The following is a 15,167-nucleotide window of genomic DNA, read 5'->3' on the forward strand; positions in this document are numbered from 1 at the left end:
TTATGGGTTTGGAACGACATGAGAATGAGTAATTAATGACAGAATTTTCATTTTGGTTTGAACTAACCCTTTAATATATTACATATTAAGCTGAGTGTGCTTTAGTTTATTACTTGCCTTTGAGTAGTTTATATACAAGAAAACAATGGCTAACATTTTGCAAATTTCCACCAACAAAGCAGTTAACATCTTTCCCTTGATGCTTCACTGTAGGGATGTTGTGCTCTGTTGGTAATCGAAGGGTTTCCTCTTGTTAACTGCTTCTGTCTCAGTCAATATTTCCCCCGTGACAGACTGTAACTTCCTTAGGACATCTCCGTTTTCCAGGTCATCCGAGGGACGTGGCCAATTTGCAGAGATTTACGGTTGTTCCACATTTTTCTTCAGCTTGTAATGATGGATTTTAAAAATGCAGCTGAGGTCGTCGTGCCCTAACAGGTATTTTTCAAGAACGGTTTCAGATTTGCGAGGAATGATTATTGGTGTTCACAATGCAGTGTTTGCTAGGATAACACATAACATGGGTGTATTTGTTCTGAAATTATGCAATATTTCAACTACACACCAATTGATTATGACTCAGAGAAGTGAATTTTGATTTGTTTTTTATTAATATTTGGCAAATAAAAAGAAGTACTTGTGAATTATAAATATACAAGTAAATATATATACACAAGAAAATATCAGATTTTTCTCATTATAGTATACTTTGTTAAAGGGTTCAACCCCCCCAAAAGAATAATTCTGTTAACATTTACTCACCTTCATATTGTTCCAAATCCATAATAATTTCCTCCATCTTCAAAACACAAAAGATGTCTTTTTGCACTTTTAAAGCATGCAAAGTTTTGTTTTTATGGACTTTCAGTGGAAGAACAAAAAGGATGAGAGATTATCAATAATATCTTCATTTGTGTTCTGATGATGACTTAAAGTCTTATGGGTTTGGGACGACATGAGGGTGAGTAAATAATGACAGAATTGTACTTTTTTGGTGAACTATCCCTTTAATAAATCATGAACATTTCAGCTTCGTTTCCAGTTAAACTCAGAATTGGAAGTCTGTGGTAACATGCTGCTGATCTTCTAGCATCCAGCCAACGAGAGAGATTTTCTCAAGTCCTCCAGATGATTGTGTGCTTGAGTGATCATCATGCGAATGACATCCTGAGGAGGAAAACCATACAATATTTACAATGAATATAAAGAGGGGGATGTCGTAAGTAAAACTTTTGGCAGCAAACTGGCATCATTCATTTTCTATGAGAGCTGGTGATTTCTGGCTACATGTGCGACAGCGAACGTTGGCGATGTGACAAAGTTAAGCTCAACAGCAAATGAGAAGCAAAAAAAAAAAAAAAAAAAAAAAAACAGAAAAAGTGATCCGCTGCATAATACATTTGGACACTGTAGTATGGCAGAGTAAGACCACCTACTAGAAACTCGCTGATCTCCTGTCAGTGTGAACGCAGTTAGAAGCAGAGAACAAGGAAGCCATTCGTTTTGTGAAATTTATCACCTTATATAATCATAATTTTTTTTTCCAGCAGTGGTTTTAAATGTTGGCTTCAATGACCTAAATGGTCTTAAATTAGCATCATTAATGTGAATTCCAAACTAAAGCTCCAAACTAAATTTCTAATATCATAATTGTCATATCTTTTGGGTAACACATAAGCTCAATAAAACCACACTGACATACATTATAGTCCTCTTCATATAGTTGACTCATCTGAAGCTATATATAAGATGTTCTGAAGAAAATGACTTTTCAGGTCAAGGAAAGTTACGTATGCATTATGTATACAGTTTATCACAATTACCGCTGAACAAAATGTATATTTTTGTATGTTACATAATTTTTTCACTTTGAAAAGCTGGTAAAAAGCTTTAACAGGCTATTCAATGGCAGGGATAACATGTGTTCAGTGAATTTATTTTTTCCCTTGACAATAGATCTTAAGTCAGGGAAGTGCCATATTTATTTTTGACAAATGAAAATGAAGCTGTGAGGGATAGAAATACAGTGTGTTCAGTGGATTGTACTGATGTTTAACAACAATCCAATTCTTCAGCTAATGAAATGTTTTTCCTGAAAGCTTTATATAGTGCATGCCATTGGAAAGACTTTAAGCCTCTCCCTCACAGCCTTGTTTTCATCCATGTTAAATTCAATATGGTTTCTAACCTGACAAAGGTCTATAATATTAACAAGCAGGCATTGCATTCTCAGCAAAGCCAGAAGGTGATATAGTGGGAACTGAGTTAAAGTCTTTTACAGTTTTTTTCTTTCAGATCAACTACTGTGACGGCGGAGCACCAGTTTGAAGAGAAGTTTCAGATTATGATTTCTGAATGAACTTTGAATTCTGATTGAATGAACCGTTGAATGAACAATTTAATTCTATGTTAATGCATTAAGTTATTATGCTGCTTGGCAATCGTAAACTGCCTACAGTTAAAGGGTTAGTTCACCCAAAAATTAAAATTATGTAATTTATTACTCACCCTCATGTCGTTCCACACCCGTAAGACCTTCGTTCATCTTCGAAACACAAATTAAGATTTTTTTGATAAAATCCGATGCCTCAGTGAGGCCTGCATTGCCAGCAATAACACTCCCTTTTTCAATGCCCAGAAAGCTACTAAAAACATATTTAAAAACAGTTCATGTGACTACCGTGATTCAACCTTAATATTATAAAGCGACGAGAATACTTTTTGTGCGCCAAAAATAACAAAATAGTGACTTTATTTAACAATATCTAGTGATGAGCGATTTCAAAACACTGCTTTATGAAGCTTCGAAGCTTTACGAATCAGTGGTTCGGAGCGTGTATTAAACTGCCAAAGTCACGTGAACTACTGAAGTTTCAAAACACTTATGATGTAATGAAGCCTCGTTTACTGAAATCATGTGATTTTGGTGCTCTGAACCACTGATTCGAAACAAATGATTTGTAAAGCTTCATGAAGCAGTGTTTTGAAATCGCCCATCACTAGATATTGTGGAATACAGCCGCTATTTTGTTATTTTTGGCGCACAAAAAGTATTCTTGTCGCTTCATAGTATTAAGGTTGAATCACTGGAGTCACAATAACTGTTTAAATATGTTTTTAGTAGCTTTCTGGGCATTGAAAAAGGGAGTGCTATTGCTGGCGATGCAGGCCTTACTGAGCCATCGGATTTTATCAAAAATATCTTAAGTGTTTCGAAATTGAACGAAGGTCTTTTGTGTGTGGAACAACATGAGGGAGTGTAATTAATGACATAATTTTCATTTTTTGGGTGAACTAACCCTTTAAGATAAGCTTCTGTACTGCTTTTCAGAGAACTTCAATCACACCTGTCTGCGACAGCGCAAGACTCTGTAAACAGCAAACAACTAACCACAAGCCACGGTCAGATTCTTTGTTTATCCAAATTAAAGACTGAGGTGCTTTCTGCTTGCCAATCAATTTGTGCAATCACAGGACAGCCCATATACAGGAAGCAGAAGCTGAAAGTCTGGTTGAACATGTTAACTGATTACTTGAAAATTTGAATTCTCAACCAACTTGAACATGAGCAAAATCTACTTGGGGAACTTTGTCATCCTCAAGTGAAACACCCAATCGCATGGATTCCTATTGAAAAGACTGGATTGCACACCTTAAAGAGGAGTTCACTGTTCACGTTTTCTGGCATTAAATTTAATACCCCCCTTACGCATATCTGTGCATACACACATCTTTGGAGGGACGGTTTTGGAAGGAGGGCGTGTCTAATTAACTGCCGTAAATTGCTGTTGGTACTATTTAACAAAAAGCCAAAAAGCAATAAGGGCGTTCACGAGTTCAAATGGTATGTGTATTTGGCGTGCTGTCCGAGGAGAGGGCTCCGGGCCTGGTATTTGGCGCAAACCCAGAGTACTCCCCCTTGTATTTCTGGCTGTGGTAGGAACCAGTTAAGATTGAGGAGTTGGGGTGGTGGAGGAATGTAGATGAGTTGACAAAAAAATAAAGGAACACTTTGAAAACACATCAGATCTCAATGGGGAAAAATATCAAGCTGGATATCTATACTGATATGGACTGGGTAATGTGTTAGAAAAGAAAGGATGCCACATCGTTTGATGGAAATGAAAATTATCAACCTACAGAGGACTGAATTCAAAGACACCCCGAAAATCAAAGTGAAAAAATGATGCAGCAGGCTAGTCCATTTTGCTGAAATTTCATTGCAGCAACTCAAAATGGTACTCAGTAGTTTGTATGGCCCCCACGTGCTTGTATGCATGCCTGACAACGTCGGGACATGCTCCTAATGAGTCGACGGATGGTGTCCTGGGGTATTTCCTCCCAGATCTGGACCAGGGCATCACTGAGCTCCTGGACAGTATGAGGTGCAACCTGGCGGCATCAGATGGACCGAAACATAACTTGTCAATTCTAGTGTTGAATGGCAAATGCCAACTGAGCTCCACTGTGCCGGGCAGTGAGCACAGGGCCCACTAGAGGATGTCGGGCCCTCAGGCCGCCCTCATGAAGTCTGTTTCTGATTGTTTGGTCAGAGACATTCACACCAGTGGCCTGCTGGAGGTCATTTTGTAGGGCTCTGGCAGTGCTCATCTTGTTCCTCCTTGCACAAAGGAGCAGATACCGGTCCTGCTGATGGGTTAAGGACCTTCTACGGCCCTGTCCAGCTCTCCTAGAGTAACCGCCTGGAATCTCCTCCATGTGCTTGAGACTGTGCTGGGAGACACAGCAAACCTTCTGGCAATGGCACATATTGATGTGTCATCCTGTAGGAGTTGGACTGCCTGTGCAACCTCTGTAGGGTCCAGGTATTGCCTCATGCTACCAGTAGTGACACTGACCCTAGCCAAATTCAAAAATAGTCAAAAAAACAAAAAGGAAAGAGTAGGGGGAAAAAATGTCAGTGGCCTCCACCTGTAAAACCATTCCTGTTTTGGGGGTCGTCTCATTGTTGCCCATCTAGTGCACCTGTTGTTAATTTCATTAACACCAAAGCCGCTGAAACAACCCCTTCTGCTACTTAACTGACCAGATCAATATCCCAGGAGTTGAACTGACTTGATGCTATTCTCTGATTAAAAAGTGTTCCTTTAATTTTTTTGAGCAGTGTATTAGTGCTGGGTATACCGGTTCATATGGTATACCGGTTTCAATTTCGAGACCGATATGTATTTTTCAAAAACCGCAATACCGGTGCATAGCTGAAACAGCTGCTGTCTCCACATAGCGCTTCATGGCCATTGAATAGAGTGTATAGAGAGCGGACTTCTATTAACTGCATACATACCCTTCTTACACTTATGGAAACAACTTTATAACACAACAATAAATAACTTACGAAACTAACTCTTTAATACTGCAAATACCATGTAGAGCCATATAATTTCCGCGATGAAGAAAAGGATGAAATCACAGAATCCAGTCACAAATAGAACTTACTGTAGTGGAACGTCACAGAATTTGGCAATTTTTGGATGAATAAATCAAAAGTAGGGTTGTACAATGAATCAGATATCGATACGGACTAGTGTCTGTGAATATTAAAGCTAAAAAAGACTGCTATTGAAATTTGAAGTCTGTATGAATGAGCGCTACATTTTCGTCTACTACTACACATACCGAAGCACGCGTGACACTCACAATGATTTCAGTATCTGCTGTCTCACTCACTATACATGAACTTCATCTGCAGAGCTGCTCTTAGGGTCACTTTATGAACATTTAACCGTTTAATTTGATAAAACTATCGACATTTGTCGGATCATAAACACAGGAAGTCAAAGGTCTTCACGACCCTGTCAAAATAAAAGTTCGGTATAACTTCAAATAGCAAATATACTAGCTATTGTACGATCAAGTATACTTTAATTAATAGAGATAATAATAATAATAATAATAATAATAATAATAATAATAACACCGTTTATTAAAACAAACTCAAAGGTCTTCATTGAAATGACAATAAAATAAAAATAAAATAAAATGTAGCCTACTTATTAATATTATTAATTTAATTAAATATTTCAATTATTTGATTACATTTTAAACAAAATTGTTAGTTTTATGAACTGATTTGATTACATTTTTAAATAAATTTTTATTTGTCCTTATAATGTTTATTTAATATATTCCCTGTACTCCTGACAGTAAAATATGCCAAAATAAAGGTCCAGTGAAAAAAAAACGCGATATACCGTGAAACCGCCAAAAAAAAAAAAACGTGATACAGATTTTTGGTCAAACCGCCCAGCACTACAGTGTATACAGGCCTATTTATCCTCTCATGCTGAGGATGTGTTAAGCCCGGAACACACCAAGCCTACGCCGACGAACTAGTGACGATGAAAGCGGACTGTGGGGTTGGCTCACATCAGCGGCGTCTGGGTCCAAAGTTGCCCTGACACACCAAACTGACGTTCGACACCCGACGGCCAAGTAGCACTTACGTTCTGTGCCTGCGTAAGAAGAAATGCCTTTCCATACCAGCAGGTGGCAGTAGCTGAACAGCCAATCAGAATGATCAGATGGCCCGATGACCGACGAGCTCCGACGCCGATTCGACATGTTGAAAAAAAGCAGACGAACAAAAACTGTCCGTTTGAACAAAAAGTAGAGCCCACCTGATCTGTTTCGCTCTTGTTCCTCTTGAACTCTTCTCTGGCCCAATCTCTCAGATATCTGCGATCAGACTCGAGCGGTATTTTGCGGATGGTTCGGAGCAGATCTCTGTAGATACCCAGAACCTTCTGTCTCTGCAAAAACTGACCACAACACCACATGAAAATACTTTTATCCTACAGCTGTGTGTAGCTGTCGTTTAATCAATGAAATATTATGAAAACAGATGATACAAGGATAATTCAAGTATCAAGCATTAAGTTCAAGGGACATTGCTCAAGTATTAAGTAATTAAGTAAATTAATATTGGGAAATAACAATCCAAAAAAAAAAAAAAAAAAAAAAAAAAAAAAGGAAGGCAAGGGACCAAAAATAAAAAAAAAAACAACAGTACAGAAAATAATACATAAGTGACTGACTAGAATTAACATATTCTTATATATTCAAAAGTTTGTCATAGTTTAAGAGTTTTGACACTTTTATTAAAAAAAAAAAAAAAACTCTTAGAATGATTATATTTGAGTATTTTTTAGGAAAATGTATATATTTTATATAAAATATTTTACAGATAAAATGACACTCCTTATATATTCTGTATTAAAATTCCAACGAGAAAAGAAAAAAACAAAACAAAACAATTATATCAAAATCTGATTCGAGTATTTTGAGGCAAAGAATTCTGATAGATCAAACCAAAAATCTTTTTTAAGGGAACATTTAAAAAAAAAAAAAAAAAAAAAAAAAAAAAGATCGACCGACTAAAATTTTTTTTTTTTTTTTTTTTTTTTACAATTCAAATGATCATTACCAAATCTATACGTGATATCGTTAGTTGGCTATATACAGTGTTTTATGTAAAATTCCAGTAGGAGTAAAATCTGGGGATACAAAACTTAAATATTCTATTAGCAAATTCAAAAATAATTTTGTTCCGCGTGATTCGCTTTCTTGCGAGAAATACATTTCTTGCCATTTTATTTCTACATGTATGCATTCGCATGTCACATAAACGTCTTTAGTCTTTGAATCCCATTCCGTTGTGTCCAGCTTTTTGAACGCGCCCTAACTGCTTTTATTGTGGAACTTATCGTGATCTACACAGACGTTTTAGTGATTAGTTACAAGTGATTTTTACCTGTTTGAAACTCAACGCAGCTGGTGGTAATCGAGACACTGCCATGTTGAAGAGCAAAGGGGGCGCAGCGAACCGATCCAGACGTTGTTTTTGTTTTTTTATTGGTCAGAATCAGTGACGTCTCAATGTTCTTCTTCTTTTTCTTCTTCCGTATTTTATGGCGGTTTGACTACCTTCCTTGTATACCGCCACCTACTTGAATAATATCTAACTGTTAATCACATTGATTGCATAACTGGTTTGAGTTTGAATTTAACGAAGCTGAAGAAGAGTAATTTTAAAGGAGAGTCCAAGTGCTGTTACTTTGCCCAGAGAACACTTCATATATCAACTGTGGCAAAATATTTGCCTTCTTCAACTGTGAAATTGTTTTTATATACTGTATTATTCTATATTCTTATTTATGTTTTATAAACAATAAACATGTTCTCATTTTCATGAAGGGTGCCAATTTTTCTGCAGGTCAGGTTTTAGCTGATTATATAAGCAACATAATAATGTATTTCACTTATTAAGCAATAGCTTTACTCCATTTTATGTGTTAATTTGGACTTAAATGGTCATTTTACATTTATATGTACTTCTATTAAAATTATTATACAATTATCTATTATCTAAATGGGTTATGAAACAGCTGTTTATCTACAGATTATCCTATATTGCCACTTTGTGTTCTCAAGCATGCAAGAGTCATATACATGTCACTTTCCTCTAACCATAATATAGAATACCTTTATTCTTTAACAAGAGTTTGGAATAAAGTGTCATATAAACAAACAAAAATGGGCAAACAACCCTAATATATAAATGTATATATGTATCGGTTTTTGCAAATGAACTTTTCACACACACACACACACACACATAATATATATATATATATATATATATGTTACATACATTTAGTCATTTATCAATGTTTATAGCAGTGACAAACCTTTGTCATTATCGTTTTATAGGTTCTGTTCTGAAGCCTCGATTACATCCTCACTAATATTTTTATTGAATGTGTGTTATAATAAATGATGCCAAGATCTAATTTGTACAACTGCACTTTTATTTTGCAGAACACATATTCAGTTCTTGCCAAGACATTCCCTTAAACAAATATTTGAGCAGAACTTTACTGTTTTCAAGAAACATTTTTTCACATGCTGTACATTCTCACTATGAACACACACTTTTTTCCTCTCACACTGAATGTTCATCTGAAACAGTGAAGTCAGGCTTTGAGAAGCAGCTCCAGTGTCCGGCTGCAGCTTCTGGAGGGTCGGGCCTGTTGAAGGAAGACCTTCAGTTCATTCATATAATGCTGGTACAGGCCGTGCCGAGAACATCGTCAAAATGAGTTTTCAGCAGGGTGTCCACATAGTCTAAAATGAGAACAGAATTATTGATGACAAAATTATTATTATTATTATTTTTTTTTTTTTAATCACATGATTATTTAGAGTATAACAACTTGAGTGTTTTGCCCAACTTACTGTATATGCCATTTTTCTGATGAAAAGGATTCACCCTTTTGAACTCTGGCAATCTTCAACTGACATATTCCCAATCTGCGCTTCCATCATAGTAGTGAGCAGCAAAGAGTGATCTACACATAAAAAAAAAAAAAAAAAAAAAAAGATATATACAGTATTGAGGAGGCTTGAGTGATACATGTATTGGTTCTTAACATGTTCAGCTGACATAAAACATAAGCTGACATAACAAGTAACCAACACACTTATGCAATTGAATAACTGCATCCAACTGGTCCAAAGCAATTGAGTCATTCCTTGACAACTCAACCAGAGGTCCCCAGCTAAAAGTTTGGTTTGATTTATTTATTTTTTTCTGGTGAAAGAAATACATAAATGACAAATAAAGCCAAAATACTGAATGTCCTGGATGTATATTTACTGAGTAATCCACTATGTAATCCACTAACACTTCTTGTGTTTTTGCCCAAAGTTTGCATGCCTGTAACTCAAGGGCCTTTGAACATGGGGCCACATTCTATGGATTTGAACCATACAGGGCAGAGGTCTCCAAACTTGGTCCTGGAGGGCCACTGTCCTGCAGAGTTTAGCTCCAACCAGTTCCAACACACCTGCTTGAAAGTATGCCTAGTGAGACCTTGATTAGCTGGTTTCAGGTGTGTTTAATTGGGGTTGTAGCTAAACTTTGCAGGACAGCGGCCCTCCAGGACCGAGTTTGGAGACCTCTGATATAGGGCCTGAAGACTGAATAAAATAATAGATTTCAAAAGAAAGGTTTGTTAAGAACCAGAATCTAAAATCACATTAAGATAACATTAATACTTTTTGTTACAGGCACGCAAACTTTGGATTTTGGAAAAAGAATACTTATGGTACTCAGATAGAAATGTTTTATGCAAAAAAAAAAAAAAAAAAAAGATAAATTTCTAGTTTCAACATTATTTGTTTTTGAGATATTCCTCTTTGAATGAAAATAGTATCAGCTGTATGAAAAGTGACCCATATTTGGTTTTTGACCACTGAAAATGTTCAATTTACCAATTTACTCATGAAGCCACAATGACATCCCCATATCTCTGGAAATGAACAACATTGGGTTTGAAAATTAAGATACCAAAAGAAAAGCTTGTTAAGAACCAGAATCTAAAAGGATATTATAGACCTTTGATATTCCTTGAGTTACAACACAAGAAAAAAACACAAGAAGTGCTTTTCCTCATTTTTGAACTGTCTTCATTGGCATATAATGCAACAAAGATTGAGAAAGAAAACAGATTTTACTAATAGACCTACCAATCTCTGTGTAAAAATAAAATAATGATGCTGCCATCTTTTTAAAGTCATTTTTACCCCCCTGTAATCTGCCTCCAATATCAGGTGAAAATGGTTATTTTGACCCCCTCTACGAAATAGTGGATTACTCAGTAAATATACATAATATTTGGCTTTCATAACCATTTATGTTTATCTTCCTTCAGAAAAAATATTAACAAAATCAAAATTTGAGCCGGGGAAGTTTGAACCTTGAAATTTGAACCCAGCTGCGGTAAGTGTCAACTGCGATATTTGAACAGGTGGAATACATGCAGTGCTCAAGGGCTCCAAGATCACAATTAATAAACTCACAATTACAACAACTACAATTACATTAACAGACACTGAAGGAACAGATAACGATATAAAATGTAGTTAAAGGAATAGTTGCCCTAAAATGAAACTTCTCACATTATTTACTCCCTCTCATGCCACCCCAGCTGTGTCTGACTGTCTTTCTTCCCCTGAACAATAAGGTTGATTTCAGTTGAATATTTCAGCTTTTAAAGTCCATGCAAATGAAGTAAAAAGCTACAGAACTCTGAAGGTCCAAAAGTCACAATTAGGCATTTTAAGAGTAATCCACATGACTCCAGCCATTTAATTAAATGTCTTCTGAAGCTAAATAATAATAGGTGTGTGTTTTTGTGACATATCAGGACACAAATTTGTATACTGACATGGGTATGACACAGGTATTACAAGGAGAGGGTGACTTATGAGGACATTACCCCATGTCCCCATTTTTCAAAAGGCTTATAAATCATACAGAATGAGTTTTTTTTTTTTTGAGAAAGTAAAAATGTGCACCGTTTTCTGTGATGGGTAGGTTTAGGGGTAGGGGTAGTGTAGGGTGATAGAAAATACGGTTTGTAAAGTATAAAAACCATTACGCCTATGGAATGTCCCCACAATTCACAAAAACAAACGTGTGTGTGTGTGTGTGTGTGTGTGTGTGTGTGTGTGTGGACACTGAATGTTTGTTAGCCATCTATAACTGTCTTCTAAAATCTTTAGAAAGTCCTTCACAGATGGGATGGCATGAGAGTAATTGTTTTTCTTTCTTCTCTAAACATTATTTATAGCGCCTCCCATCCAATTAAATCACAATAATCTTTGTGCTTTGTTACTTTTGATATATAACAAAGTAACAGCTTTTAATTTCTATAAACGCTATAACAAAATTCAAATGAGAAATAAATTCCGTTTTGAATTTAACAGTTTGGAATCTGTTGTTATTTTAACCTTTAGTAATATACGAACTGACTGGGTTCCCTGTATAGTTTAAAGCTTCAGTTGATTTTTTTTTTTTTTTCATTAAGAAAAATGTACATGTACTTCACCTGAGTTATTTACAAGTGAATCGATATTGAATCGAAATCAAATCTAAAGCGCGTGAATTGGAATGGAATCATACTCATTATGCAGATTAGTAAGATTTTACACAACTCCAATTTACCATCACCTGCAACAATGTATTTGACACACATAAACTTACGTTTCACTGTCCTGTTGACTGACATCAGACTCGTAAGTGAAATCGGATACTGCGGATTCCTCGGTGCTGCTCGACCAGGTTTCATCGATCTCTTCTTCTTTAATGCGCGGCCTTTTGCTCGTTGGAGAAGACGTTACATCGAGGACGGTGCCAAGATGCTCCATAGAGCAGGACATACCAATAGAGAGGGACGGAGGTTTCACCTGGACCGCTGAAATTTCAACACAAATAAACCTCAAACCAGTGGAACAGACATAGAAAACTCCCACAACCCAATTAGTTGAATATAACTTTGCCTTTACTCCGTCGTTTGGGCTTTGGGATTGAGCGCGCCGCCTGCACTGCGGTGCTCTTTAAAGATTTAGGGGAACACTGGCAACCCACATCCCGTGTAGGTGGCTGTCGGAAGGATGAAGCACACGAAACATCAAAACGGCATTTCACAAACTTTAAGTAAAAACGTTATACGATTGTTTCTAGGTAGCTCATTTTACTAACCTTCACACTCGGTGACGCTCCGACTGTGTACACAGACGGGATAGCCGTGTTTGACAAGAGCAGAAGCTTGACGAACCCCATTTCATGCTGTCTAAAATTCTTGAAGCTTTCCTGCGTAAAGTGCCGCGCACACAAACGCGTGTTTTCCGTTATCCCTCCTTCGTCAAAGTGTAAAAATTCGAGCCAGCGGGCACGCAGCCAGGGTATTTTGGGGATAGGGAAGAGGGTTTGGGGAGGGGAACAACCTAAAATACACCTCATCACCATGATGATGTTGTTGTTATTGTTGTATTTGTCGTCTTCTTCTTCTACTACTACTACTTCTTAGTTGGTTGTCAAACCAACTGTTGGTGCATTTCCGCCACCTACAGGGATGGAGTGTGAAGAAGGAAAAAGTCCAAAAAACATTTATATTATAATACAATGTATTTATTTTATACAGCTTAAACTACCATTATATATGTTATAAGAATGTATTAGAATGTTGTAATTTCTAGCATTTTTGGTATGTTTTTGTTTACTCAACAATGTCAATTTTTCAGCAGTCATGTCATGTAATACTACGTATTTACTGTCAACTGTTCAAATTCTGTGATCTGCAATACCCAACTGGTTAAAAATATTTAGCCTAAAATGCTTCCTATCATTTGCCAGTGATGAAGACATTTTCCAAACAAACAGCACAGCACTTAACAAAAATTAACACTGCAAAAAAAAAAAAAAAAAAAAAACATTACAAGAGCAGGCCTACCACAATGTTGTGGAAAGTTACTTTTAAAAGTAATTGTTGCAAATATTACATTACTCCCTAAAATGTAACTAATTGCACAGTTACTTTTTATGGAAAGTAATGTGTTACATTACTTTTGTGTTACTTTTTCTCACCTGAAAAATAAATAAATAAATCTATTTTTGGCAAATGTAAATGCCCTTTCACACATCAAAAGTGCAAAAGGAAATGGAAATTCATGTCTGTACAGTATGGGCACAGCTCAAACAAACCTTTTTCAGCTGTGCTGCCATTCTGGATTGCAGAATAGAATGCAAGTGAAATTTAGCACTTTCCAATAAATAACATGAGGTACATGAATAAATATTAAAGTATCATGGAAAACCACATGGTCTAATAATGATTATATATTGGTAATAATACTTCTTTTGGAGATAATTGTTTTATGACAATCATGTATTTATTCTTATTACAGCTGCCTTTTTCTTACATGTAAACTTTTGTAGTGTAAATTATAGTATAATTATAGTATAAAATATTTTTTGAGAAGTAGTATTTTATCTAGCTACATTTTTGAGTAACTTACATAAAACTGGTTGTTTTGCAAGACTAGCCAAGTCACTTCCACTAAGATTTAATGACCTTTAGGTTGTTTCTACTCTACAGTACAACATAATTCTTTTCCTCAAAGCCCCACAACAAATACACAATTTGAATGTCTCCCTAAACCGATTTTAAACCTCTAGGAGCAGTTTACTGGACAGAGATTAAGCCTATTCCTAGACTAAAATGGCCTTTTAAATCAGATTAACAGAAATCTGCTTTCTCTGTCATGAATTTAAATAGTCTTAGACTTAGTCTAGTCCAGAGTTTAGTAAGTTGATTTCCTGAAGGAAGATCAGAGCTACTCCAGGACTAAATTGAGGCTTAAATTAAACCTAATTTATATACCACGTGTGGCGAGGGGGCGTGGTTCCGCGAAGTCTGCAGCGGGAGAGAGAGTTGGGAGACGAGCGGTGAGTGAGTGGGTTAAGCGCGAATAACGAATACCTGTGTCTTGTTACAGTGATTGGCGTGGAGAGACCTATATAACACCAGGAGAAACAGAAATGGGAGAGGGAGAGATGGACTGCTGACTGGTGGACGCCTGAATGAATACATGTCTGGAGATATATAGGCTAGTTTATTACGGAAAGTTGTTTGTGTTGTGTGCTGTGAGCACAACGTTTTGTTTGAGTGTGAATTTCATAATAAAAACCACCGTCAGCAGTCACGCTGACCCTGTCCTCTTCCTTCCTTATCCACGAACTTTGTTACACTGGTGCCGAAACCCGGGAAGGAAGAAGGAGGCGGGAACCGGCGAACGTTCAACACAACTTTAATACAAAATAAACAAATACAAAACGAAAGTAAAATGCCGGCAGTTCCTCACGGACAACTGCCGGCCACACAAACATAATAAAACATAAAATAAAATCCAGGCCTGGTCCTCTCTCGTCCTTCACTGTCGTCGCTCCCCTTTTATGCTTCCGGAGCTCCTCCGTGAGAGACTCGAGACCGGTGCAACGCGCAGCTGACGCTCATTAACACTCGCGTCACCGGCCTCGCGCCGTTCCCTCACGGATCTCTCCCGCCCTGCTCGTCACACCATGATTTATATATTGCCAAAAGTTTTGGGATGTCTACATTTACATGCACATGAACTGCATCCTATTCTTAATCCGTAGGGTTTAATATGGAGTTGGCCCACCCTTTGCAGCTATAACAGCTTCAACTCTTCTGGGAAGGCTTTTGACTTTGAGGTTTAGAAGTGTGTTTATGGGACTTTTTGACCATTCTTCTAGAAGCGCATTTGTGGTCAGGCACTGATGT

General features: G+C 36.8%; 1 protein-coding gene and 1 long non-coding RNA gene across 3 annotated transcripts; both read right to left on the reverse strand.

The window, feature by feature from the left end:
- Positions 1-588: 588 nt before the first annotated feature.
- lyrm2 (LYR motif containing 2) lies at positions 589-7,931 on the reverse strand. The gene is made up of 3 exons (XM_051874738.1): positions 7,772-7,931; positions 6,639-6,779; positions 589-1,167 (listed from the first exon to the last, which is right to left on the reverse strand). The coding sequence occupies exons 1-3, from the start codon at positions 7,814-7,816 to the stop codon at positions 1,087-1,089; spliced, it is 267 nt and encodes an 88-aa protein (XP_051730698.1). The 5' UTR covers positions 7,817-7,931; the 3' UTR covers positions 589-1,086.
- Positions 7,932-8,807: 876 nt separating this feature from the next.
- LOC127502852 (uncharacterized) lies at positions 8,808-12,885 on the reverse strand. 2 transcript variants are annotated; one of them, XR_007926948.1, is made up of 5 exons: positions 12,566-12,885; positions 12,370-12,466; positions 12,068-12,278; positions 9,256-9,368; positions 8,808-9,144 (listed from the first exon to the last, which is right to left on the reverse strand). It is a non-coding gene; the product is annotated as an uncharacterized LOC127502852 (long non-coding RNA). The 2 variants fall into 2 exon arrangements; XR_007926947.1 differs by having other exon boundaries at positions 12,068-12,466.
- Positions 12,886-15,167: the final 2,282 nt, after the last annotated feature.

The sequence above is a fragment of the Ctenopharyngodon idella genome, chromosome 20 (genome assembly GCF_019924925.1).
Source record: "Ctenopharyngodon idella isolate HZGC_01 chromosome 20, HZGC01, whole genome shotgun sequence".
NCBI lineage: Eukaryota > Metazoa > Chordata > Actinopteri > Cypriniformes > Xenocyprididae > Ctenopharyngodon > Ctenopharyngodon idella.

Bases quoted from the DNA above. Each gene is read 5' to 3' on its own strand.
- lyrm2 (XM_051874738.1), bottom strand. From the start codon at position 7,816: ATGGCAGTGTCTCGATTACCACCAGCTGCGTTGAGTTTCAAACAG. The intron at 6,780-7,771 runs GTAAAAATCACT...TGTTGTGGTCAG, and splicing joins CTGCGTTGAGTTTCAAACAG to TTTTTGCAGAGACAGAAGGT. The intron at 1,168-6,638 runs GTGGGCTCTACT...TTTCCTCCTCAG, and splicing joins ACAAGAGCGAAACAGATCAG to GATGTCATTCGCATGATGAT.